Source organism: Polyodon spathula, chromosome 12 (genome assembly GCF_017654505.1).
Source record: "Polyodon spathula isolate WHYD16114869_AA chromosome 12, ASM1765450v1, whole genome shotgun sequence".
NCBI classification, from domain to species: Eukaryota; Metazoa; Chordata; class Actinopteri; order Acipenseriformes; family Polyodontidae; genus Polyodon; species Polyodon spathula.
The window spans coordinates 45,971,680-45,999,500 of NC_054545.1; the positions used below are offsets into that span (position 1 = coordinate 45,971,680).

The following is a 27,821-nucleotide window of genomic DNA, read 5'->3' on the forward strand; positions in this document are numbered from 1 at the left end:
ATGATCCACATGCCTTTCAGAGCATTACAATATTATTCACAGTGTTTCAGCTACATTAATATGGATGTATTTTATTTTCTTGGTGTTTTTTTGTGTTTTTATTTTATGTATGCGTAGCTGTATTTACTTTGTTGAGGGGTATATAAAATGTATATTTTCAGCTTCAAAAGAGATCTATATCCATTCTGTACATACACTGTTTTCTACAGTTGAGAAGTTGGGCTGGGGATAGAGCTAGAATGTGACAGATTTTTTTGTATGTAAAGTTTGCTGCTGTTGTAAAAGGGAGAATGACAAGTTTTGGCTTTGTTCAATCAAAACACATTCCTTGAAATATCTTTGAGGGTGATTTTATTCGCGTGACAATGCTATATAGATGTTGTTTATATTTGTATGCACTGTATATAAAATACACAATAATAATAATAATAATAATAATAATAATAATAATAATAATAATAATAATAATAATCTAAATTCAGTGCCCATTGGTATTATTTTAATTCACCTTTTTTCTCCATATAGAACATACATATAGTGCCATCTTGTGGTGGGCTGTGGTAATTACCGCATCAAATGGTTAACCATTTTTTCCCCAGCACTGTAACAGGTGTTTCAATAAAGTCTATTCATTTACATAAACCTGACTATTATGTTTCTGCAAAGTTAGATTGCCAGTCCTGTTTCATCTCCATTGTGGGGGGTCCAACTCTTTATTCTTTTTAATCTGTTTTTATTGTATTTTTAATTATTATTGTCCGCTGGGTGGACATACTGTGGTGTTCGGTCTGCATTTGAAATGACAATCGACAGAGTTTTAGGCACAGTCTGATACAGCAGTTCACCGTGGTTGTCTCTTACTGGTATTAAAAACATTATTCATTCATAGTTTTAATATACAGATTGTTTCCAATTAATCAGAATCAATTTTGTTGTGTGTGTGTTTTTTTTTTATTAATTGCAGACCCAAACCCATGCAGAACAATTTACTAACAATGACACTGCTAGCTTTAGTGCTAATGACACATGTCCTGTGTGCTGTTCACCTTGTTTTGACCTGCTTGGTGGGTTATTAATATCTGTACACTGCTATATGGAGGATGTTCCTCTCTCTCTTGTTATGTCTGTATGTGTTGGTGTAACAGTATGTAATACAATGTCACTGTTTCACGCTGCAATACATTTAACAGTAGATGATGGCTTCTCTGTCTGTGAGATGCTGTGATTTTGGTTCCAGTAAGAATCTTTAAACAATTTTTGAATGAATGTACATTTAAATAATAAAAAAAAGTTGTATTTTGAATATGATACTGTCTTATTATTTTCAAGATTAACAGAGCAGAAGAGCAATGGTGTATTTATAGGATATTTTAATACAACAAATCTATTTTTAAAGAAATATAACTTGACTGATATGAAGAGTTTGGGGTGGCAGGGTCTGGTTGATAGCGATGTAGATCTTTACAGTTAAGGATGGATCTGTGCATCTAAGGGGAGAGAATAGGATGGGGTTCTACTCCATTTTAGCTGGACGAGGTGGTTTGGGGAAAATGCTGATGTGCAATAAATTATGTAAGCGATATTTGATACTGGCTTGAATTTTGAGAGTACATATGACATATTTATCACATCACAAAAAATATTGCTGTACATTTGCTGTAGTAATTATGTGAACTTATTCCCCCAAAACGGAAAAAAAGGGTTAAGTCTTTTTAGTATGCACAGTATATGTAGATTAATTTAGCAGAACTTTCAATAAGTCTTCAGTGCTGGAAAGAATTTAATTCTAAGTAAAGGGTCTACAAACACAATCTCTATAGTAGGAAAGAAAAACAAACCAGACAACCCCACACTCTATCCCCCGTTGCATTGAGGGGGGGTGGGGGGGCTTCGTGAGTCAGAATGTGTGCAGTTTTTACTAAGGTGTAAAATGTAAAACTCAGTCTGCAGGTATCGATATGCCTGTCAGTGTCAGGTCTGTCGAATTACAATAAATTAAAAAAAAGGAAGCAAAGATAGGGCTCTGTTTTAATATACAATGTCAGGTACAGGTTTAATAAATCAAGTGGGAACATACATTGTGTAGCTTTCCTGATGGTCAGAGAAAAAAAAGAAAAGTAATTTTTAAATTTTATTTCTGGTTAAAAAACGAAATAATGGAGGGATTTTTTTTTTTTTTGTATCATAAAACACATCTGATGGATCCTACAGTGTCGATGCTAAATGTCCTATTCAGTAGAACTAGAGTCTGTGTCTTTAGCGGTTGACAAGCAATATTGTATTGAAGATGTTCATTTTGTCACTATACATTTTATTATTATTTGATGACAAAAATAGAGAAACACAATGTCTGTCTTATGTCTCTAACCTGCTCGCTGTTCTTCCTCTTCGATGTTTAAAGTCTGGTATTTTCTATCATCTTATAACATTTGTCTTTGTGTAAATAAATGAATTCGTTTCTGCCACACAGTCTGGTTCGCTGTGTGTTTATTTTTAACAGACGTCTTTCAACAAGTAGAGGATTAATATATGTATTTTTCTTAACATTTCTGTTTCTAGGTATTATGAAATAAAACATTTTATAATTCTCAGCTCCCACAAACGTCCGTTTAATGTTTGCTCTTCTCAACAACCCAACGCCACAGAATCAAAAATAAGGCTTGTTATGTAGTTTATGAATGGTTCCGAACACCCTGGCCCAGTTGGCGGTGACTGGCTGCTGTACAGTCCAGTGGTACATTCAGTTGAATTTTACCCTGCCCGGCCTTTGCCACGTTTAAAACAGGGAGGCAAAAGGGACATGCTTCTTTCTCGTACAAAGTCCAGGAACGGTACAGGGCGCTTGGCGCTTGGCCCATACTTACGTTGTCAGTGTTGAACCAATGCGTTATATACACAGGTGACTTATTTAATGTTGCAATGACAAAATCTAGCTGAGGGCTGCTGTGTTGTGTATAGAAACCTAAAAAAAAAAAACCTATTTAATTATAGGGCAGTGTTCCGTTCGGTCATGATTGAGGTTAGTCTCCGTACTGCGCCAGACCTCGTTACGATTTAAATGTGATTAAATAATACAAGAAATATCATCAAAGTTGCTTGACGCTTAGACCTATCTTTACGTTTCATCTGTTCTTTAAATGTATCAGCTGAGTTACTCCGAGTGGCATGTCGTGTTTACCTCGGTTGGTTGTGAATATATTCACAACTGGTCCGTTTCTCAATAAAGTTGGTTTGGAAGGTCAATGGTGGGGACTCGAATGAATATCGAACTTCAAAGTATCTTTACCGCGGTACGCGAGTTCTGGAAGGGCGCTGAGAGTGCGAAAGAGCTTCGTGTTTGTGTGGACCCGGACCGGCCCCTTCTGGGAATGAGTCACCGCCACACAACACACAGCAAAGCACGTCTTCAAGGTCATGCGTGTCATAGCCAAGGCCAGAAAGATGCTAGATGCAATTCACTTACGATTATCTGCTTATATAAGTACACGTATCATATAATTAAATATTAAGTGTTTACAGACAAGTTTATACAGTTAAAAGCATAGATAATCAAGAAAAACCTGATTTCAAGCAGATGTACTCAAACTTTTGACTGGTACTGTGTGTGTGTGTGTGTGTGTGTGTGTGTGTGTGTGTGTGTATATATATATATATATATATATATATATATATATATATATATATATATATAATATAATATAATGAGACTAGGTAGTTGTTAAATTCATGCATAATAGCTATTGAACATTTTTTAATATGACAATGCTTATATATATAGAATTTGTCCATGAAACGGCAGAGGCTGTTTGTTGGTACAGTATAGTTACACAAACCACCCAACTACAACAGATTGTTAAAAACAATGCATCTCTGACTACTACTAATAAGAAACCCCCCTCCGTGCGCTACTCCGGCCCGGCTCGGCCCGGCTCGGCCCGGCTCGTCCCACTCCGGCCCGGCTCTGAACGCGCGGGGTGATGCGTCTGCGGCCCCGCCCACCCCCGGTACCCATGACGCCTAGCGTAGGCTTACGTAAGGCTGGCGCTCCGGTTTCCTGGCTGACAAGATGGCGGCTCCTGGACCGGGGGAGTATTTCAGCGTCGGCAACCACGTCTCCTGCCTCACCTGCCTGGGGCAGCGCCTCCAGGGGGAGGTCGTGGCCTTCGACTACCAGTCCAAGATGCTGACTTTGAGTATCCTTTTACCGCATCGGCGACTCGGAGGCCTCGCCTGCGCCGAGGGGCCTGGGTAACCGGTTACAGCTCTATCCAGACACAGTGAGCCGATGGCCGCGCAGGCGTAGTTAGAGAGTGGCACCCCCACCAGGTAGAATGGGCTAACCTGAAACACTCAGAGCCGGTACCGACAGGGCTGTGCGCATCGTGGACCGGGAGATGAGCAGAGGCGGCTGCATGCGTGCGCTTCATAGTGGAGCTCATGGAGGTTCCTTAGGGTTGTCTCTAGAGCACAATCCTTGGGTAGACGGGACGCTCTCTGGCAGCTCCAGAGGGGCACCATGGGAGCTTTTAATGCTTATATTATATATATATATATATATATATATATATATATATATATATATATATATATATATATATATATATGTGTGTGTGTGTGTGTGTGTGTGTGTGTGTGTGTGTGTGTGTCCATTCATTTAATTTAAAAGGAGAAATTCGCGGATAAAGCGTAGACTTGGTACTTGTTACAAATCCATTTGAGTTGAGATGGGTGTCCTTTTTGTTTTAGCGCGACACTGCAGGCGATTTGTCGAGATGAAGTGTGTAAATGAGTCAGTTGCCCCAGCCGTACTGACATGTCTGAGGATTGCTGCCCCGTTAACGAGATCTTCATCCCTCCTGTTTGTTGTGACTTTTTTATTTGTAACGTTTTATTCCAAGGTCTCTATTTAACTAATGTACGTGGCTGGTTGGGTGTATTTCCATAGTCCTTGTCGGTGGTGATCGAGCAAGATGCAAGTACAGGATGTCGATATTGTGGTTTGTTTGTTTCAATGGGAAGGCTGCATTCGCCCTGTAATAAAGCATTCAAGGAGTGTATTCAGTTCTACTCATATTTTTCAGACAACCCTGTTTAGGGTCAGTTTTTAAACATTTGCGTGTACAGTAATTTAATTGAATTATTTAATGTTTTATTCATGCATATATTTATTTAATTGGTTTGAAGAAATCTGTGGTGAAACTATCGGTTTTATTTCATATGCTTTGCTGTGGAAAACAAGTATCGGCTATGTGTTTTTTGTATTCCTGTTGTTTTTATGTTGTGGTCTGGAGTATTTATTTTTTTAACGATTGGTAGTTAGTGCATACTGTTAACTTTTCAAATAAAAGACCAACGGCAGTACCTGGCATAGTTAAGGGAATCATCATGCGTTCAAAAGTGACGCACTGACGCAACATTTCTTTAACGTTTGTTTTGAATTAAACCGTCTGTAACCAGGGCAGAGTGATTTGCTCTGTGTAGAGACCACCGAGGTTATAACCAGGACTGCAGCTGTTACCACTCTGCAAGCCATGATGTAGTCCCACACTGTGTTCAGAGGAGCAGTGTTTGTTTTGCATCATCGGGATAATGATAAACTCGCTGTATGCTGTTGCTTCCCTACCTACTGTTTGATTCTCTGTGCTGTCACACGCAGTTAAATTTGTACAGTAAGTCCTACGTTCTGTTTAGAAAACAGACCGTTCACAATAGGGGTTAACTTGTTTCATACAGTTGTTTAGGTTAGTGACTTGTATCAACAGCCCTTAAACATGTAAAATGCTTACAATAATCGCTTGAAATCTAGCTGTATACTGTAGGTAATGCTTTGTTTTCAGAGAGGGACAGTACATTTGTCCTTGGACTGCTTGACTAATTGCCTTTCCATCCATCATTTCCATGTTTAATAGGCATAGTAATTAAATGCAACTTATGGAAGCACCAGTTTCTTGTAAGTAAACAAAGAAAAACTGTTGGGCTGCCATGTGGTGTGACTGCGCAGTGAGTCGCCCCTTCCTCAATGTACTGCAAACTCAACGGTGTTAAAACAAAGTTGCAGTCCAGGTCAAGCTGATAAAGCCAGATGAATAATAATTGAGCTGGTATTTGTACGCAATTGTACGGTTGCAGAGTTTGATGCAGATTTTGGTTCCTGTTGCTGTTGAAGTTTAATCTGTGAACCGCAGTGATAACATTGACACGTATTAAATCGGCCAATTTGGATACAATTTTATACAAGTACACAGCTGTGTATTATCTTCGTTTCTGTATATTTTTGGCAAAATCTGTTAAATGTAAGTATGTCAGGCCTGCCGTCTTCCACAGTGGAGATGCCTGTCTAAACGAAGTAATGACTGGATAATTGTTGTCAGTTTTGAGTTTCTATGAAATCTGAAACTTTTTGTGAAAACAAAGGTACAGTATATGGCTGAGATGAATTTCAAACCTGGTTGACTCCTTTGTCACTCTTCAGCTTGCTATGAGATCCCCTGTCGTATCTGGGAAGCTGTAGGAGTACCCAGTATGCAGAGTGGTACCCCAGCCCCAAGAGCAATGATAAATGAGATGGCACAGAGTTAAGTTTGTGTGTGGATTTTTAGGTGGCAGGGGCTTCTAGATCTTAGACTGGATAAGGGTGAGATGATTATCATGTATTGATGAGTTTGATACATTGATTATCTGATTGTTTTGGGCAATGCTTTTCTACCTCATTGTCTTAATGTGATAACCAGCCCTCCATTGGTGGTATTTACTGTATGTTTATTGGACTTTACACTAAAGTTATATTATGTGCTGGAATCTCCATTAATTATTTACAGGGGGTCATTTAATCAATTTTACAGTAGTAACAGGGATAGATTTTATGAACACCCCCTCTCTCTTCGGTCCCAATTTTTTTAGTGGATGTGATGACTACAGCTGCAATGCTTTTGATCTGGCATTAGTTTGCTGTGCTACAATGTCATGTAAAAGGTGTACAGTACAGTGAATCATTTTACCACTGCTGGAAGCACAGCTTTGCTTTACAATGTAATGGAAGTCCGCAACTTGCGGCTGAATGGTATTGGAATATATTGTGGTATCCTTAGTGCTAGATTTAGATCTTGTTCTTACTCTCACAGAAACTATTTTGCCATGAGTTTGCCTGTTGTATTGCAGCTAACTGCCTAATGGTTTCAGGTTTAAAACTTGTGTGTTTTTCCAGTTGCTATTCCCTTGACTTGGCTCCCTTGCAGAATGCCCCTCCTCCAGTGGAAAGCTCAACCTCAGCGACGTTCTCCTGATTAATTTAGCTTATGTTTCGAGTGTGGATATAATAAACGACCGCACTGAAACGCCTCCTCCTCTAGCATCCCTGAATGTTAACAAGGTAGGTGCTTCAGAACCTTGTAGTGATCGAATTCTTACCCCTTTGCTAAAGGAATACCGGAGGTGGTAGAACGGGGACATGAATGTGACCTTGGGCACTCAGCTCTACTAATCTCTCTCCTGCTCCTGCCCAATTGTATCAATGTGTATAGGCAGCACTAGTAAAGATGTTTCATCTGTTACCAGGGGATGCAGTGTCTAAATGTACTACATTAACGCCTCTGAAATAAATCTAATTTACTCATTAAGTACCAGTTGGAGTCTCTAGATCAGGGTTCTCCAACCCTGCGGGAGAGCTACTGTGGCTGCTGGTTTTTGTTTCAACCAATCTCTACGTTACTTAATTCAACCAATTATTGGCTTCATTAGTCAAGGTTAACAGGTGTTCCAGATCTTTAGCCACTGATGATGTAAAGACACCTAGAAAACCTGCAGGATAGGGGCTCTCCAGGACCAGGGCTGGAGACCCCTGCTCTAGATGGTACTCCTATTCCTGTAACCCTTGCATTCACTTCTTTGTTAATGTAGATGGTAAAGAAGCTCAGTAGGTACTCTGCTAGAATATGATGGTTTTACTCTCTGCTAGTTAGTGTGGGTTTAACCATACAGTGAGGTCACAAGAGTCTGTGTACTGTATTTGCCATATATCCATGTATTTCTTCTGTATACATTGATAATGACAGTGTAGCCAATTAAAGTCACTGTCTCCCACCCCCGGCACTTCAAAACTGGGTTACTGAGTGTAGAATGAAGTAGTCTTTTACCATTTCCATATATACAAGCGCTTTCACCTGATAATAGATCTTGATTGTGTTGGTACATTTCTTGCCTAATAAAACTCACGTTTCTGTTTTGTTAATGAAACTCCACAGGTTTGAACGGTTTGTGTGAAATGTCTCTCTCCCCAGCTTGCCATCCGAGCACGGGCGGAAAAGGAAGACAAGTTATCCCAAGCGTATGCAGTTAGTGCTGGCGTTTCTGTGGAGGGCCAGCAGCTTTTTCAGACTATACATAAAACGTAAGTGAAGTGAAGTGAAAAACTTGAACCTTAAGATGCTGGCCTCCAACAAAAGTTGCTGCAAGTCAATGGTAAATGAAATCCAGTAAGTAAGCAAAGCATTCTTGCTGCTTCTGCAGAAACTTCTATAATCATTAATCAGCATTTTGGACCAGACTGACTCAAAACCCCAGTCTGCATTATAAAGTGTGTTTCTAAGTCTAGAACATGAGATTCTGGGCTTTCTTTCCTTGTGTACAACTAACTTGCTATTTCATTTTGGGGCTCCCTTGATTACCTGGATCTGTGAGAAGACTGCCAAGATATTTTGCATTCATTAAATCTCGTGCCTAGTGTGTCTTAAGTATGCATCACTGTACCTTTGGTAATAATTGCATTGTATGTTGCAGCTGTCAAGCACTTCTTTTGTAGGACAGTGGTTTTAAAAAAATCCAAAAAAACCTGTTTCTTGCTTTCCAGCATCAAAGACTGTAAATGGCAGGAGAAGAATATCATTGTGATGGATGATGTTGTAATCGCACCACCTTACCAGGTCGACAACTGTAAAGGCAAAGAAGGGGGAAGCGCGTTAAGCCATGTACGAAAAATAGTAAGTATGACCCAGCGCACAGGAGAAGAAAGTAGAGAAATGCAACAGCGGGGCAATCCCAGAGAAGTCGGAAACTTTCTTAATGCCGGCTTTTATCTGGATTGACACACATGTTGAATTGACAGTTTTTGTTGTGTGTAGGGTGGGGGTTTTGTACCATCTGCACCAGCTTCAACAGAATCACATCATTATTATTATTAACTAGTCATTTAGCAGATGCTTTTATCCAAAGCGACTTGCAGAGACTAACAGGTGAACTCTGTATCAACAGCTGCTGCTGCAGAGTCGCTTGCAATAGAACCTCTGTTTTATGCCTCGTCTTTTACAGTGGTTGCAATCTGTCCTTGCCCTGATTTGAGCAGGGGCTTGTGGGCTAAGTTGTCTGAATCTCTGTCTGCGTTGGCAGGGCGGTCTCTGTGCTCGACTCATCTTTCTGCTTTCCGTTTGCCTTGCAGGTTGAGAAACACTTTAAAGATGTGGAAACTCAGAAGGTAATGCAGCGTTCAACGGCACAGCAAGCACAGAAGGACTCCGCTTTGTCGTCTTGAGCCAGTGAAACCTCGGGACGGGGTGTTACTTTCTGTTGCCAGACAGACTGTGCCGTGTGTCCTCCCCCTGCCCCTGCCTGCCAGTCTGTCCGGCAGTGGGAGGGATTAGTTCCATCAGTTCATTGTGTCTGGAAGACGTAAACAATTAAAGAAAAGAAAGCTGACAGAATTTTCAATTTAGACTTTTTAAAGAGAAATAATTTTAACAAACGACCATACAGTTTATTAAACTAACTTTTTCCTACCTTTCCTCTCTTGCCCCCCCCCTTCGTCCCCCCCCCCTTCGTCCCCCTTCCACATAATGCTCTTGTTTTTTTGTTTTTGTAATCTCCAAAAAATTCTATGGTCAGAAAATTTGTTAGTTTTATTTTCAGTCTTTTTTTTTTGTGTGTGTTTTTTTGTTTTTTTAGTTGTGTATCCATGTTAAACCGGTTTATATATTTTTTTCTGTATCATTTCATGAAAACAATGTGACTTGAAACCCCACACGGCATTTTTCTAAAAATAAAAGTAACAAAAAATTCTGACTAAATAATAGCTTTTGAAAGAAAATGTTTTTTTTTTTTAATTATGTAGGAACATTCAGAAAAGGGTACAGTCACTCGAGTGGAAGTGACAAAAAAAAATTTGAACTTTTTTAAAAGAAATTTCTTGACTGAAATCTATGCGGCAGGATTTGTGATGTCACAGCTCTCTTTTGAGCGTGTCATTTTATTACTTTATGGGTTTTTTTTGTTGTTGGGGGTTTTTTTTTTTTTTTTTTTTAAAGAAATCTTGATACTTTTTGGGGGTTCTTTAACCCTGTCAAAATGAGTTATCTGGAACAGCGACTGCTATGCAGGGAGTCCTTTACTTTCCTTGTGTTTGTGAAGCATCAGGTGCGATACTTCAATGTTGTGCTATGTTTTTTTAAAATAACGAGAATACAAGGTCCTACCTCTGGGATACGGGACCATTGTGCAGTGCATCCACCAGTAGGCACATCTTTCTTCCTCCTTAAACAATTTAGTTTAAAACCTGAATTGCTCCACAGTCCAGTCCTCTAGGCATTCCTGCCTAGTTTTGCAAACTGATTCCTCTCAGTATTGTTTGTTGACTGGATGCCATTGTTCAGTGTGTTGTGAAGTGCAATGCTCTGAGATTGCAGTCAGTGGCTTCTTGTATTTTACAGCTGATGTGCCTGTATTTTTTTTTTTTCTTCCTCTGTTGGAATGTTTCAATTACAGTACCGGAGATTGCTTTGATCTGGGAGTGCTGTAATGCAAATGGGCCTTCGGTGTTACAGCTGCCTACTGGTAAATATTACTCTCCAGCTTAGACCTCCTACTAAAACTAGGCTGGCGCGAGAAAGTACAGCTGTATGTTCTTTTAATTTTAAAAGGAGTACTTTTCAATTAGATGCCCAATAAAACTATTGAGCAGCCCAAATGCCTATTTGTGAAATTAATAATAGATAGATCTCCCTGGCTTCCCCTGTTTATTTTTGCTGTACTTCTATATTTCCCCTTTTGATGTTTGACTGACACAGGTTTACCAATATACAACAACTCTTGAAGCAAGCCACCACCTTTTGCTGCTGATTCATTTTGCTACTGCAGACAGCACCCCTGGTTTAAGGAGACTGCCCCCTCTAACCCTTTTTATTTTAAATCCTGTTAACTTTTAAATGATTTAAACTGTATGAAGTTCATCTGTAGTTTATGCAAATCTGGAGTCTTGATGCTTAACATGATGTCTATGCCAGCAGTACTACACAGGGTCTAAAGAGGTGAAAGCATTTTAGACTTCAAAAATTGCAATCCAGCCAAATGGGTTTGTGCTGTTAATGTGATTAACGCAGCAGATTATAAATCGTTTGACTAAATCCCAGATTTTAAAAAGGACGCTGAAATATCTAATTAATGGTCACGAAATGCTGATTTCATTTGAAGCAACTTTAAAGAAATAAAAAAACATTTTCAATTTCTGTGGTGAAATTATTAGACTGAAACTAATTGATGGATATACTAATAAAGAAGTAAACGATGCCAACAAGATATTTGCCATTTGGTGTCTGACTGTATTTGGGTGGTGTGAAAAGGAGATGGCAATGTTAGTTTCTTTATGATATTGAATGGAGGTGAGGAGTACGAGTGACAATAAATGCATTTGTGCAAATATACCTTCGGTGTGGATCCAGTAAAGGCAGTGGGGTAACCGCGATTTTGTTTCAAACACACATTAAATAACATAAGTAATAGCCAACCTCACCTGATGTTTAGATTCCCAAGCCCATTCTCTTGTTTTTCCTACCCCAAAGTGAGTGCTTACACAGCTAGGGTCGCCACCTGCCCCTACTTTCCCTGGATCGTCCCGGCTTTGAGGTAGGTGTCCCGGGAATTCAGTATGCCTACCCGAGATACTAAATGCCAGCGGAATAAATTGAGCACAAGTTAGATAAATCAAGGTCCAATATTACTGCAATAGTAATTGGTTGCAATATTGTATTAATTTATGTTTCCTATTGGATTAATACAGGGTTTCTGAATAGAGCGGACCCGGTTTTTTGACCCTCAGGTTGTGAGTCTACACAGTATTGCAGACATCTTTCATTTTTGTATATGAAAAATTTGGTATAATCTGGGGTCTAATATATATTTCAAACATATTTCACCCGCATCTAGGATATATGCATGCTTACAATGTATTTCAATGTGATAGCATTATGCGTTTTAAAAAGTCTCGGTTTTCACATTGTAGTTGCTGGTGATTTTTCACTTTGATTAGGTAAAGCACGTCCATGGTTCTGTCTCCGGTTCAGACTGCCCATCTTTCCCACGCTACATTTCTGCCTATAACTGATTTTAAGAACATAAGAACACAAGAAAAGTTACAAACAAGAGGAGGCCATTCGGCCCATCTTGCTCGTTTGGTTGTTAGTAGCTTATTGATCCCAGAATCTCATCAAGCAGCTTCTTGAAGGATCCCAGGGTGTCAGCTTCAACAACATTACTGGGGAGTTGATTCCAGACCCTCACGATTCTCTGTGTAAAAAAGTGCCTCCTATTTTCTGTTCTGAATGCCCCTCTGTCTAATCTCCATTTGTGACCCCTGGTCCTTGTTTCTTTTTTCAGGTCGAAAAAGTCCCTTGGGTTGACATCTTATTGACACTCCTTGCACTGTCTAAAACTGCGACAGCAAATGTGAACTCGAATTACACAACATGACTGTATCCTGTTCCAGAGTTTAAATTAAACCACCAGGGAATGGCTGGGTGTTTTAGAAGAAGCTGGAATTTGGAAAGTTTCCGATGCAATTAGGTGCGGTGAGACCAGGGAAGCTCTACTCTCATGCAATGCTCGTAGCCTCAGGATTATATTATTTCCTCACGCTGTGGAAAGGGTAACAGAGCAGTATAGGTTACCAGTTCCGTTTGATTAAGAGAGATGGAAGAGACAACTCAGGACCTACACAGCCTTGAAGCAGTTAACACAATCAGGTGCGGTAAGCGGAGGATCAGCGAAGCACGTTCCGTTGATAACGACTCGTATGCAGGCATTAACATATAATACGAATGTTGATTGTTAAGGGTACGATTTTGTCATTATGTTTGAAATCGTGAAAATCAATAAAAGTCCTTGAAATCTTGGCAATGTGTGTGAAAACACATTTGGTTAGACTCTTGCTCTTAAGCAGTGGAAATACGAACATGCGAGTATCCGTACATTGGTTGTGTAGCACGCAGCGTTTGCGTGTAGCTATTCAGGTCAGAGAATGAGATTTGTATTTTGTAGCTGAACGAGCATGTAAATGAACACAGATCCTATATTCCCGTAAACTCTCGGTTTACATACAGCGTTTGTTCATTTATTTTTAGAAACCAAAATAATAATAATTAATACTTACTTTTTTTTTTCATACAACACGGTGTACCCAAGTAGTCTCTTGAATATAAATCCTCACTTTCTCCAAAACTAAACAAAATACTTCAGACTGCCGTTGAACATGTATTATTATTATGATTATTATTAATCTATTTTTTTTTCCCTGCAAACTGTAGATAAAACGAAAGGTTTACCTGTGTTGTAGTCTTTTTCCCTGATCAAACTTGATCTTGGACACGGTGCCTGTCTGGATCTGACTTTTGGTTTGTTTTTATTTTTAAAGGGTTAGTGTTCTCTCTCTCTCTCTCTCTCTCTGTGTGTGTGTGTGTATATAAAACAAAAATCATCCCACAGGATGCCAGTAGATACCTAGCCCCGACCCCTAACCCTAATCTCAACCCCTAACCCTGTGTTACTATAAAGTAATTTTTACTATTATTTCAACACGGCTATCTAGCACCCTCTAGCGGCTACTACATCCGTGGTCGATTACAGCGCTTGACCGACTTACTCTGCCTATTGGGATGATTTTTGCTTGATAATTTCCCACTGAATCAACTGATCTCAATCAGATCGAGCGCGCCGTACTGCGAGTTCTGAATGTGTTGCAAGAATTGCTATAGGAAGAAGCCTGAAGCCTGGTAACTCCCAAGACCACAGCTTCACCATTCTTTTTTTTTTTGTTTTTTTTTGGCAGGGTCAGAAACAGTGAAATTGTTGAATTGTCTGTTCAAAACTGTGATCAGCAAGCTGGCAGCACAATAAATATATTATACAAAAACAAAGTAAAGAAATGTTAAATAAAGAAATTATAATTATTATTATTATGATTGTGTTATTATGTACTTAATTTAACTGCTTCAGAGTTGCTACAGCTTCAATGAATTTTCAGTTTGGAAATCTGGTAACCCTAGCTATTTGGTGTAGTACAGTCTGGTATCCCTAGCTGTTTAGTGGATCACAGTCTGGTAACCCTAGCTGTTTAGTGGATCACAGTCTGGTATCCCTAGCTGTTTAGTGGATCACAGTCTGGTATCCCTAGCTGTTTAGTGGATCACAGTCTGGTATCCCTAGCTGTTTAGTGTATCACAGTCTGGTATCCCTAGCTGTTTAGTGTATCACAGTCTGGTATCCCTAGCTGTTTAGTGTATCACAGTCTGGTATCCCTAGCTGTTTAGTGGATCACAGTCTGGTATCCCTAGCTGTTTAGTGTATCACAGTCTGGTATCCCTAGCTGTTTAGTGTAGCAGAGTGTTGGGGTTGGAGGCTGACTGTATGCTAGTGGTTGCAGATATCTAGAGCTCACCTATCCAGCTGTGCTAAAACTTGCTGAGGATATTCTTTAGCACAAGTTTACTAAGTTTCAGGTGATTAATATCATCAGAAACTAACGACACTGATGGAAACAAAAAAAAAGGGGGAAAAAGTTTTAGCTGCAGAATACATCATGGTGCAAACTCTACTGACGCACAAGATCGTTTTTAATCAAGAGAAAGGCATGTAATCCTACATTAATGTATTACTGGCTCTACCCCTCTATCAAATCTGCAAGTGCACCAGAATATTGTAGTGACAGTTCAACCGATGTGATAATACTGCAAGCAATACACGTGAGCATATAATCAAACAGTCAGCTGCCATACATACATACATACATACATACATACATACATACATACATACATACATGTAGGTCTCTGTTTTCAGTTTTTGTTTTTGACCCCCGTGCTCTTTTTTTTTTTTTTTTTTTTTTTTTTAAAGTGTTGATTGTGAAACGAGTTCACTTTAGTGTTTTTCCACCCCATCGTTACTTGAATGAGACTGTGAAAGCAAGCCAGGCTCAGCCATCAGTGGCCAGGATGAGAACGGCCCCAAAGATGCCCACGTTCTGCCCCAGCAGCTTCAGCTGGTTCCAGAACTCCACGCGGTGGCCCTGGTGCCAGTAACCCAGGTTCCCGTTGATGAAGAGGATGACCAGGGGCATGATGATGGCGAGGATCTGGGCGGCGCTGCGGATGTAGTACCCCGAGAAGAAGGAGAGCGCCAGCACTCCATAAAGCACGGAGAGCAGCTGCAGTGGGATCTCTCCTCCGGGAATGTGATTCAGGAATGCCAGACGGTCCTCTTGGCTGTGCTGGAGGGAATATGCCTGCAAAAAACCCCACTCCCGAGTATAAGCAAACGGAACCGACAGGGGTGGGAATACATGACTTGCCATTGAAGAGTAAGGAACTTTACATCTTCATTTCAGATTTTTTTTATTTTTAAATTCTGAAATAATTGAGTGATTTTTATTTATTTTTTTGTTAAAGGACCTTTCTTGTTCATAACGTCTTACATGTTTCAGTTCATGAACTGCTCTTCAATTCTAGCTGTCTGCATGACTTTATCAGCAAGAGGCAACACAATCTAGTGTAGAATATCCTTTAGCTTTACTGGCACAGCAGCGCTAGATGGTACTGGCACTATTCTAATATAGAGACCTAATTTAATCCTGTGTTACATTTATTATAGCAGGCAACTACAACAGACCCACCAGCTCCCGATTACAAACATCTAAAATTAAACATGACCCCCCCCACCCCCTCTACTCTAGTTACAGCTCGCCTGACCTCTTATACATGCCTAGTGTTATCAGATTAGTGTATACAGTTTCCAATATATAGTCTTCATTGGCCCATCCGTCCCTAGCGGTCACTGTCACCTAGCTTATGAACAACTTGGACTAACGCTGGTGTCTGTGGCCACCATCAGAAATGTACTGGTTGAGCAGGCTGCCCCGCCCATATCTGCTCATTGGGTTAGGGACGTCATGCCGTTCCTTACATTTGAATAAATAAAATTTCACTTGGCAGATGACGTTAAGTCTCGGGAAAGAGGTAAATCCATTGCAAGCTGTTGTTTACAGCTGCGAGGTTAGCTCTTTTGATCGACATCCCCGACACAAACGCTTCTCCGGAATTGGCTAGACTAGAAAATGGCGTGTGCAATGAAACACTGCCCTCTTGTGGTGCTACATTGTACCGCACAAGCCCAGCACCATGTCCGATATTGTAGTAAACAATGCTTTACTTACCACGCAGACCAAATAGATTCCCAGGAAGACCTGTCCTGTGGACTGCAGCCACCTGGTTCGCGGTTTTTGCCTGTATATCTCCCCAGCCCCGCTCGCCAGAACCAGAAACCCGCCAGTAACGGCGAGGGCTGTAGAGTACATCCGTACCTGTCGGCAATATGAGGTTCACTTCTGTTGTTTGGCCAGAGTTTCATTGCATGTTTGTTTGTTAGTTTTGGAACACGACTGAAAAAGCCTCAGTGTCAAAAGTCAGCCAGACATAATACAAAGAAAAATACCTTATTCCTGTCTTGCAAGCTAATTGTTTGAATGTCTGGATAAACATTGTTCAAATCCAAATGTATAAAATACACATTTTACTGCCCAGAACAGTGTTTTTCTCTGCCCGTTGCTTCAATGCATCTGAAGGGATGCTATATAACGAGGATAAGCAGGCCACCCATGCGTTGTCCTCTTAAGTCCTGCATTTTACGGAGGTCTAGCCAAGTCTTACCTTCAGCCAGTCTCCGTAATGCACCTGCCTCCCTGCGTAAGACGCGTAAGTGCCGATTGCCAACTGCAGCGCGGCACCCAAAGCGAACCATCTCCGCTTCACCCCGAAGGACATGAAGCTCGCACACAGCACTGCAACGCCCATGTCGATGTACAGGTAAGGAACTTGAATATCGGGCTTCCTGCAACAAAACAGATTTGTTTTTCACTTTTGACGACACACAGTAATGGGTAAGCATCTGCTAAATACAATTACTGCCCTACAACTACTTACTTCATTTACCGGGTTATGACTTTATAGATACGACAGCATTTCATTAAGAGGGCGTTATCAAAATAACATCTGGAAATGATCTCTCTCTCTCTCTCTCTCTATCTATATATATATATACTCCTTGTATATTTTCAGAAACTTCCCCTTATAATTATAGTACCATATAATACCGCAAGACTGATGATAAAACTCAGAGTTCTTCTCAAACCACATCATTCATAGTTCATTTCATCGTCGCTGAGCCTACGCCTCTTCATTTGTTTTTACAAAGACGCTTTACTTTTATAAAAAAAACACACACACACACACACACACACACATATATATATATATTACACACACTTAAAAACCTCATCTGTTTCTAATTCATACGACACCAATCACAGCAGTTTTGTATTGGTCTTTTAGTGTATTTATTCTAATTAGTTTTTAATCTGTAAAAGTTTCCAGGCTGATTCAGGTATACTGATTATTCAACCTGAAGCAATGAAAAGGCGAGGGGACCCGTCTCTCGTGGAAATGCCGCGTATTCACTACAGACAGGCTGAAGTCAAGGTGCGGAAATACTTACCGGCGCAGATCCTCTGAATCTCTGCCTGACACTTCATCTCAAATCAGCGCTTACCTTTTGATGTCGGCCCGCTCGGCGAACAGCATTAACATACTGAAACAGTTCCAGAACCCGAAACGGGTCAGAATAATCGCCCCGAACCGGGACAACAGCTTAAAGACTCGCTTCCTGCTGTCTGCCACCATGCTTGTGTGGGGAGGAAACAGCAACACAGCTTCACGTTCCCGACAGGAAGCCACTCCAGTTTTGTTTCTCCCGTGGTTTGGTAGCACGAAATGTTTCTGTCAGGACAACCGAGGAAGTCAGCACCTCTGGTCACTTCTGGGCTTTTTTTTAAGTAGCAAAAACGCTTCTTCACTGCAAACATGAACTACTTTAGATGTGTAATGGCTGCACTATAGGATACTGACCTTACTGGTTTAGGGAGAATTTCGTGTTAGCTTTGTAAGGACAGTTTCTTGAAACTGCGTATTCTGCCGGCTGCTGGACAAACGTTTTACCCCCTGGAGGTATCGAATCCTTAGCGCAAAAAAAAAAAAAAAAGTGTGCTGCAAATTGATTATTTTAGGAGTGTAGACAGCAAACAGGTGACTTTAGAATTTCACACGGATTTACTAATCGGTGAAGAGACCTATTGTCACTGATATGGTGTTCGTAGGTTAAATGTAATATATGATATAATGTTTCTAATATTTTCACATGCAGTTTATTTGTTGTTGTTGCATGACAACCTAACGAACACACGTCGCTTACATTCCACTGTGCTCGTCAGAGTTAAATTAAGGACCTGGATTAATGGATTCTAAATCCACTGTTGTTCAGAATGAACGAGTTCCAGAACGAGATTAATGGATTCTAAATCCACTGTTGTTCAGAATGAACGAGTTCCAGAACGAGATTAATGGATTCTAAATCCACTGTTGTTCAGAATGAACGAGTTCCAGAACGAGATTAATTGATTCTAAATCCACTGTTGTTCAGAATGAACGAGTTCCAGAACGAGATTAATGGATTCTAAATCCACTGTTGTTCAGAATGAACGAGTTCCAGAACGAGATTAATGGATTCTAAATCCACTGTTGTTCAGAACGAACGAGTTCCAGAACGAGGCGCTGTGATAGTTTGCACTAGTTTTTATCCAGAGTACCCTTTTATTGAACAACCCAGCTCCTGCTGTAGCAGACCAGCGCAAAGATAATATCTTTCAAGTGAAATGTAGGACTAGACTAGTTCCTCTTATTAATTTGAATACCAAACCATCTCCTATCAGAGAACAAAGAAGCACAGTGAGGTGGGGGGGGGGGGGGTATAAATATAGTTCTGCTATTAAAAATCAGGAACTCTGTGTACAGCCTAACTATAATGAGCCTTGATTCCAGGGTTAAAAACTTCCCATAGTAAAGTATAGCCGAAGAATGGTGAAGATCAGTGAGGTATGGCAAGGAGAGGTAAAATTGCACAGTGAAAAACTACTGCAGTAACCGAGGAGAACGCAGCGCGCTGCCATTGCCTGTAATGGGTGAAGGCAATGGCACTGTAATCAAGTCCTAATATTTCTGATATTGCTCGTTGCACTGTCACGTGTCTGTCTTGGGTAATTCTCAGACCGGATTCATCGGCTAATCTGGGAGTAACTGCGGGCTCTCTCTGTGCGGGATTAGGCAGTGTGACGCATGCAGCACGAGGTGCTTTCCTGGGAGAAGAAGATCTTTCCAATTGGTCAAAATTATCTGCTGCTAGTGGCATTTTCTTTTTAGACAAGTAAACGAAACTGTCAACTATTAAATAACTATTCAAGTTCTTAAAATGCTAAGTACTGGTTTTATAAGACAACAATGGCTGCAAATTTTAAAAAATAAAGTCTGTGTAAGAGTATAACAATATAACAGCATAACAATTGTGAAACAAGTAGCTCACCTTGTTGCTACAGGCCATGGTGAACCATTTCACAGAGCACTATGTGACTTTGCTGTTTAAGCGCTGGCTATTTACAACTCGCCATGTTTAATTCAACCCAATACAAGGAAGCACAGAAGAGTAGAGGAAGACAGTACACTCAGAGCAGTGATGCCTGTTAAAAGAGTTTCTCTTTCTGTTCCTGTTCCACTAAATACAATATAACCTTTTGTTAATATTTATACACATTCTGGCAGGTTCAATAATTGCACTACTGTTTCTGAAAAAAAAAAAAAAACAAAAAAGGCCAGCCACAATAGTGTGAGGCTGCCATTGGTACAACAGTACTACGGAGATAACACATTTTGCCATACCAGTGGTACTGTATCACAATGACATGACCAAGCAACACATGCGTCCTTTGCTACCATATCACTACCAGACAGTGTATCGGAACCACGTGTTTCTTTGCTAGCAATACTGTTTGCAATATATATGCTGGGCTGTGTTTAGATGCTGATATTATAAAGGTATCACAATGGTATTTTTTTTCTACAAGGAAACGTATCTTCATATTATCATGCTTCATAGATGCATTGAGAATATGCAGCTTTGACCACTTGCTATATTGGGGGGGGGGGGGGGGGGGGGGGGGGGTTAACTAGCGGAGTGGCAATCCCAGTGCACCCCCCACCCCCATCACTTCCAGAGTAATATGCTTAAGAGCTGAGAGACTACAAGCTAATTAGCCTGATTGGTTCATGAGCTTAAGGACTTTGTGACATCTGGGCCCCCTCCCCAGACCATCTGGAGGAGTCCATGTAGCGGTGAGGCTGAGAGGGGAGCAGTCAGATTGAGGTTATCAGTCACCAAACTCACATGAGGCTATAGGAGGGTCGTCGCTTCATTACAGTCCTGGTCCCTCAAGATAATAGGTAAGTGCATTCTGCAACTGACTTCATAATACGGCAGTAAAGACATTGCAGTATTCTATACATCTACAATACATCTAGGTCAGGCCAGAAGTTTAAGTCCGGAAGTTTTGTTTTGTTTTGTTTTTACTAGTTTTGGAACAGTTTTGGGGAAAAAAATTAATTATTTTAGCTTTTCCAAAAAAAAAAAAAAAAAAACCCCAAAAAACAAACAAACCTCCTTTTCTATATATAAAATTAAAATGCAAATTTTTGAAGTTAGAGTGGCCAGTTATTCAAAGAGCTGTGGGAACACGAAGCCACTTTGTGGCTTGGATCTTGGTTTCGGAGACTAGTTTTTAGGCGACTGCGTGCACACCGGGGCAGACGGGGTTGAATACAACAAAGATGCCTCAAACTAGGTCTCTCGGAGGTCTTTTGGAACCAGGTTTCAAGCCACTGTTCCTGAAAATGTGTCTCAGTGTTGTCTCAGAACAGCATTACTCGGTGCAGCTGGATGTACAAAATAGGACAACAGTTTGGGACCCCTGTAAACCGATATAAACTAAAAAAAAAAAACCCGATTGGCAAAGTAACTGCTAACAGAAACCTACCAGCACAAATAAGGAAGACTTTACTCCAGGCGTGTCACAGTGTCAGACCAGGTAGATTGAGGGTAGAAGAGTGCACAGGTGTACCGGAGCCTCTAAACTACCTTTTCAATCAGCGCGACACATTTCGGTACAGTGTTTCAGTACACAGATGAACCCGCTTTATATCCTGGTTGCGGTGCAGGCATAATTCACGTGTGACAGCACATCACGAGTGCAAGAAAAAAAAAAAAGCAAGAAAACCAACAGAGATTTAAAGAGCTGCGTTTAAATGCTGGTCGTTCTTTTACATTTGAACTAATGCATATTTACTACAGGATAAATTCAGTTTGTATGGTTAACCGGGGCGAAACAGTCATTATCTATCAAGGGCATGACTTGCTGACTGATGAAAGCAGTCAATTAGGCGTTGCGCTTGGTAGATATTTTTTGTGACTGTTAAAAAAAGAAAAAAAAATGGTGACGTTGGTGTTTTGTAAGTGCACTGTATCCCTTTAAGACCGCCCACGCAGTATTTGATAGGCTGCACAAAATGTCAGTTTATCAGCCGAGATGATTATTGGTTGTTAGTTGCGCTGGGAATCAAGTCTATCCTGTGGTTACTTAGTAAAGCCCGGCCACGCAGCATTTGACAGCCTGCACACAACGTGACAGTAAGCGGGTTTGCGAGGTGATATTAAGAGGTAATTTCTCAAAGGAATATGGTTCATGGAAATAAACGGGGCATGATATCAAGTGAGGTGATATAAAACGGGGTCCTCTGTATTAAAATGGGCTTTTTTTTGGGGGGGTGGGGGGGAGGGGGCGTGGTAGTAGATTGAACAGGTGAGTGTTGTTTAAACAGTATTGAGCTGATGAGATCGCCAGTATTCCTTTATAATGGGATATAATGGACAGCTGTATTTGCATTGAAGTTCGTTTGTTACTAGTCTGTATCAGTTTTCTATATCGGATTTGCTGTGTTGAAATCTCAGCTTTGAATATTTTTTAGTAGTATACATTTTTTTTAAAGAAACAAATGCTCTGCATTATATATATAAAAACCTCAAAGTAAATGCACCGTTAATGTGCTTGCTTTGCAGCTGCGCGGCGCGCTCACCTGTATTACACTTAGCTTGCCATATCCCGGTATAGTTTGGGTTCTAACCTGTATTCAGGGTTTCAGCAGTGTACGATTAAATATACTGTATGAATGAATTATGGATTGGCTCTCTTTATACTGTATGTACATCTTTTTAGTCATGCAGACGTGTGTACGTGGTTCTTTTAATCCACTGTTGGGATACCAGACAACACAACGCAATTAATAACCCTCGCTCAACGTGTGCTTCCCCTGCATTCGCGACGCTTGCTTATGAATTACTGCTTGTTTAATAACTAATCCAGGGGTCAAATGCTGACGGACATTAAAAAAAAAAAACACACAAAAACAACATCTTGGCCACGGACAAACAAAACAGAAGTTATGTACAATTACGTGCGCGTGTGTGTTAGACCCCTGAACTAAACGAATACTCTCATTAAAAATACAGTTTAAGCAGCTTTTGTTGACTTACACTTACAGTGCACTTACACTTACTGCCACTAGATGTCACTTTATCCCAAGTAATGTTTATTGTGGGCGCATGTGAATGTGCTTGATTTTATTGCAGATGAGTCACCTGCAATATGTAGCAAACAGTTTTTTGGGGGGTCTAATGGGATGTTGCTCACATGTCTGATTGATTTATTACAGGTCTGTTATCGGGTTTGTATCCTAACCTTTTGTTTTGATCATTTTCACCTTAGGGCAAAATGGCCCGTGACCTTTCAGAGAAAGAAATATTGACGATGGAATTGGAGCAGCTACAGAAGGAAGTGAAGAACGAAAGGATTCCGGTACGTACCGGACTTCTGTATTTATTACATGTAAAATGACGTCTTGAAGTGTCATACCGGTTTACATGCCTTCAATTCTGTTCAAACGAGGGACCTTTGAAGCTGGTCTGTGTGGTCCAGCGGTTAAAGCAAAGGGCTTGTAACTAGGAGGTCCCGGGCTCACTCCCTGAGCAAGCCACTGAACCTCCTTGTGCTGCGTCTTTGGGGTGAGACATTGCTGTAAGTGACTCTGTAGCGGATGAACAGTTCATACACACACCCTAGTCTCGGAAAGTCGCGTTGGATAAAGGCGTCTGCTAAATAACGTTAACCTCATGATTGGTATATAACGTTTGGCTTATGATGGGTTCAGTATAATATAAGGGGTCACCGAATTAAAAGTTTACCGTAGCATGTCTTCATTATAATTTAGCATTTTATCCCCGCTTATATTATGCGTGCGCCCTGGTTTCTAGCAATGCTCTACAATAACGAAAGCTGTGCTCTAAGATTTTGCTGAGTTTTATTAAGAGACTTTGCAAACTGATTGTGATCTCTTCCTTTTCACAAGGTCTCCACGACGGCGAAGGAGCTGGTGGCTTGGATCGAATCGCGGGCCGCTGAGGACCACCTCCTCAAAGGCGTCCCCGAAGACAAGAACCCCTTCAAAGAGAAAGGAGGCTGTTTAATTACCTGACACAGGGGGGGCGCCTCGGCAACTTGTTCGGTTTCATTCTTTTTAACACAGATGTCGAAAAAATACATAAGTAATACAATCAGTTACAATGAATGTAGTTTATTCAGCCGGTAGATCCTAGAGGGGAGCTGCACAGAGAAGACAGCGATCGGGACAGGTTGGAAGCTGATAAAAGAGCCCTCAGAACCTGATTCGATTACCTATTGATCTGATAACACCGTGTAACAATTTTTTTTTTTTTTTTTTTTTTTGTTCCTGGGTATTAAATGTTATTTCCTAATTGCTTATGCCTCAAAAGTATAGAACATGGCTATTATTCCCCACAAACTTTGCTTTTGTGACTAGGACAGTGATATTTTAAAATATCACTATTTCCAATAGGAAAACGGGCAAATGTGTGTCTTTTCGTTCACATAAAGTCAGAAAAAAACAACATATGAATCCAAATTAGTATTTATACTAAAGTAATACAAAAATGACTACAAAATATTTAGAAGTGAGTAGTTTTTCGAGATTTACGATTATACTGTATTTACAGTATAATCGTAAATCTCGAAAAACTACTCACTTGTGTTACATAGTGTAATGCATGACGTCAAGTTGTTTCCCTCGTGGTTCGTTGCATTTTCTGTGTGATTCGTGTTAATAAAATTGAGTAGGTGCAAAAGAGGTGGGATTTTTTTTCATATCAAATTGAAACAAACAAGGGCAGTTCCTGAAAAACACTTAAAATGATCCAAGAAACGGTGGAGATGACGTGGTACATTAGCATCTCTTCACCTGGAGATTCAGTTTTCAGTCTGGTAGTTTTATACGTAACCCCCATCTTCTTTTAGCACTAGGAGGACCACTATCACTGATCCCCATTGTGATTGTTCTGATTTATTTTTTGATTTTTTTTTATATATATATATATATATATATATATATATATATATATATAGATAGATAGATAGATAGATAGATAGATAGATAGATAGATAGATAGATAGATATGCTAAATTTACTATAGGAACTTGCTACTGCTCTTTTTTTAAAAACAAATAATAAATAAAAGGTTAAAAAAAACAAAACAATCGCGATAATGAACCACCCAGAAAGTGTTAGTAATAACAGGCACTAATATCGCTAAGGTACTAGCGACAATTCCTGAACAACTTCCGACTACTATAAAGAAAGCAAACATTTTGACTGCTGCAACACGCGCTGAACATTTAACACCGCGGCGCGAGCCTCTTCCCACGGCGCTGCTGTTGTTTGTGCAGCCCTGGCTCGCAGCCGGTAGGTACCAGGGAGAGAGGCAGAGAGGCAGAGAGGTTTGACAGGACGCAGAGAGGCTCAGATCACACCCAGCAGGAAATGTGTGTTTTGGATGAGATCCATTTTGTCACGCAGCCTGCAGGCAACGCAGGTAGAGTTGTTTCCTGGCTGCTTAGATGTCCATTTGGATACGATTTACAAACCCTCTGCTCAGAAGGAAAAGTTTCCTCCATATAAACCATCAGAAATAAATAAATAAAGAAAGAAATACAAATAAATATAGGGGTGGTATATGTTTTCAATAAATGCTTCTTAAATGCTATCTTAAAGGGTAAGGCTATTTAAGATGGGAATTTTGCCTAAAAGTGAAGGGTCATGAAGTGCTGTATTTTGTTGGTTAATTGTGTTATATACAGTACTTCATCTTGATAGATACACTGCAGGGTTGGTAATTCTAATATAAGGCAAACGTTATCCTCAAAATAACCTTTACAGCCCAGGCTTGTAAAATAAATCTCGTGAACTTTCGTAAGCTGTCTGTTTTTGACCGAAAATCTAAAGTATGTTCATTTATGATTCCAAGATATTTGATTTCTAATTATTTACTGCAAACCAATAAATAATCGCGGTTGGTACTTTCACCTGTATCTGACGGGGCAGTACCAAATACTGGTGGCAAATATTGGTGTATATTTCTAAATCACCACTAGATGTCACTGTTTGTCTGATTGTCTTGTTTGGGAGCTGGTTGATACGACTTGGCCCAGAAATGCAGCACCTACCCCCGTGTCTTCGGGGTGTGACTCATTGTTTAGAATGTTCTTCAACTACATTTTCAGCCATATGCGTTACGCAGGAAAAGCAGCGCTGCTAATTCTTCTAATAATTCTCTCAAGATTTACGACGATATTCATTTTCCTTATCGTGAAAACCTTCAATTTCTCACCGAAATAAGTGGAGGTTTGCACAACCTAGCCCCTAGTGGACTGTGGTCTAGATAACAGAACAGCTTAGAGGCTGGCACAAAATGACATTCTCTAGATGTCATTGTGTGTGTGTTTCAAAGGAGGTATAATTGCAACACACAAGGTTTAAACAAACCAAAAATAATTTATTTCAAGATGTTTCTTTTACTCCTGACCTTTGATCTGAGGATTTCTGTGGTCTCAAAACTGTATTTTATTATAAGTACTGTAACAGTATATGAGCGGATCCTGTTACAAAGGTTTCACAAAAAAAACTAAGAAAGGAAGAAATTATGTACATTTAAAAATGAAAAATCAGGAAAAAAGGAAAAGAGAGCAATAGGAAATGTAATTTTGCTGGTTCGTTATGCATTTCACGTGCTTTGAAACAGAATTCCAACTCCCAGATGTGTCGACACAGGAATGAGACGTGTTCACAGAATATCCCAGCGTCTCTTTCAAAAGCAGACAGCCCCCGGGTGCATTCTTAAACTCTCTGTGTGCTGGGCGTGCGAGAGGGAGATACAAGGACAGAGGTACAGAAGAGGGAAAGAGCTTCTATCTTATAAGGCAGGTGCTGAGAGATTTTCACTGGACTGAACACGAATCTCAACTCTATGGAGTTTCCTACCAAGCTTTTTTTAAAAATAAAATGGCATCCTGAAAACGCAAGTGCGTTACACAAAGAAAAAAACAGCTTTGTAAACGCCATACCTTAGCCTTTGGTCCTCTTTTACGATGCATTTACTGCCATACCCAAAACATTATTACCGTGTGCAGTTCTGTCCGGTCCTATTTACTATTCACATAGTCTTGCCCGAAACAAAGATTTAGCGGATGCAAAATGAAAGGGGTGGAATAAGGCCGCCTCCTCATTTGCACTGAATTAATGATGTAGGCAGAGCAGCACGTTAAACACAGATAATGAGTTATTCACAAGGATTTTGCTCTGTTGGTGAATCGCCTGGATTATGTTTTGGAGGTGAGAGGCCTCCAATTGTTGTCCCCATCCCACGACCGCTAACTAGCTCTAAAAAGGTGTATCGACTATATGAAAATAACAGGGTGCAATCAACTTAATACAACTTAATTGTGATTTTTGATTTAAAACCAAATACGTGTATAGTCCCCCCCCCCCCCCCCCCAAACACACACACACACACACTTTAATAGGCCACACATGCAATTCATACAATCACTGAAATCCAAGCCCAGAAAAGCTTTGAATCACTGTAACATGCTAACGCCCACGAGGAAAGAACTATTCTGAACTAACTAATTGTGCCTTATGTTGCCAACTGCCATAATTACAATTCTCTCCTTTTTCAGTCTTATTTTTATTTTTTTTCGGGGGAATAAAGCAATGCAGGCAATTACCCATACTGTTTTGTCCAGTCTAACAATGCAAAGCAAAAATACTTGCGGGTTTAAACAAGTCTGTAAGTTAGATGAGGTTGGAAAATGTAGACTCTAGTGCCATTATAGCTCTTTCTTAAGAGCCCGTTGTCTAGGTCTTTCTGATATTGAATTGCTTGACTGTTCATTAAAATCTCTTGCATATTTTTAAAGAGGAGGTGATTTTCTATTGAAGGATACCAAGATATTTAGTGAGCAAGTCATCTGAGTGAAGTTATCCGGCACAGGCTCCCCGTCCCCAGCGGTGCTGCTTTCAAAGGACCATTCGACATGTGAGATGTCCTGATCATTACAATAGGGTATATTTTTAAAAAGGAAACGATTATCTATTCAGAGATACCAGGGTATTCATTAAGAAAATTGATAGCATAGGTGTAAGCAATAAGAACGCATCAAAATAGATACAAAA

The 27,821-nt window shown here is 40.2% G+C and overlaps 3 protein-coding genes across 5 annotated transcripts; 2 read left to right on the forward strand and 1 right to left on the reverse strand.

The window, feature by feature from the left end:
* The first annotated feature begins 4,034 nt into the window (after window positions 1-4,034).
* LOC121324623 (protein LSM12 homolog A-like) lies at window positions 4,035-10,055 on the forward strand. Its single transcript, XM_041266709.1, has 5 exons — window positions 4,035-4,193; window positions 7,236-7,369; window positions 8,277-8,386; window positions 8,846-8,975; window positions 9,431-10,055. The coding sequence occupies exons 1-5, from the start codon at window positions 4,067-4,069 to the stop codon at window positions 9,521-9,523; spliced, it is 594 nt and encodes a 197-aa protein (XP_041122643.1). The 5' UTR covers window positions 4,035-4,066; the 3' UTR covers window positions 9,524-10,055.
* Window positions 10,056-14,849: 4,794 nt separating this feature from the next.
* LOC121324939 (transmembrane protein 101-like) lies at window positions 14,850-26,791 on the reverse strand. 2 transcript variants are annotated; one of them, XM_041267149.1, is made up of 4 exons: window positions 26,711-26,791; window positions 16,956-17,136; window positions 16,463-16,609; window positions 14,850-15,535 (listed from the first exon to the last, which is right to left on the reverse strand). In XM_041267149.1, exons 2-4 carry the CDS (start codon window positions 17,097-17,099, stop codon window positions 15,227-15,229), a joined length of 600 nt encoding a protein of 199 aa, XP_041123083.1. In that variant the 5' UTR covers window positions 17,100-17,136; window positions 26,711-26,791; the 3' UTR covers window positions 14,850-15,226. The 2 variants fall into 2 exon arrangements, with proteins under 2 accessions (XP_041123083.1, XP_041123082.1); XM_041267148.1 differs by lacking the exon at window positions 26,711-26,791 and adding an exon at window positions 17,854-18,287.
* LOC121324940 (guanine nucleotide-binding protein G(I)/G(S)/G(O) subunit gamma-T2-like) lies at window positions 20,377-24,053 on the forward strand. Of its 2 annotated transcripts, none has more exons than XM_041267152.1 (3): window positions 20,377-20,630; window positions 23,006-23,095; window positions 23,646-24,053. In XM_041267152.1, the coding sequence occupies exons 2-3, from the start codon at window positions 23,012-23,014 to the stop codon at window positions 23,769-23,771; spliced, it is 210 nt and encodes a 69-aa protein (XP_041123086.1). In that variant the 5' UTR covers window positions 20,377-20,630; window positions 23,006-23,011; the 3' UTR covers window positions 23,772-24,053. The 2 variants fall into 2 exon arrangements, with proteins under 2 accessions (XP_041123086.1, XP_041123084.1); XM_041267150.1 differs by lacking the exon at window positions 20,377-20,630 and adding an exon at window positions 21,763-21,900.
* Window positions 26,792-27,821: the final 1,030 nt, after the last annotated feature.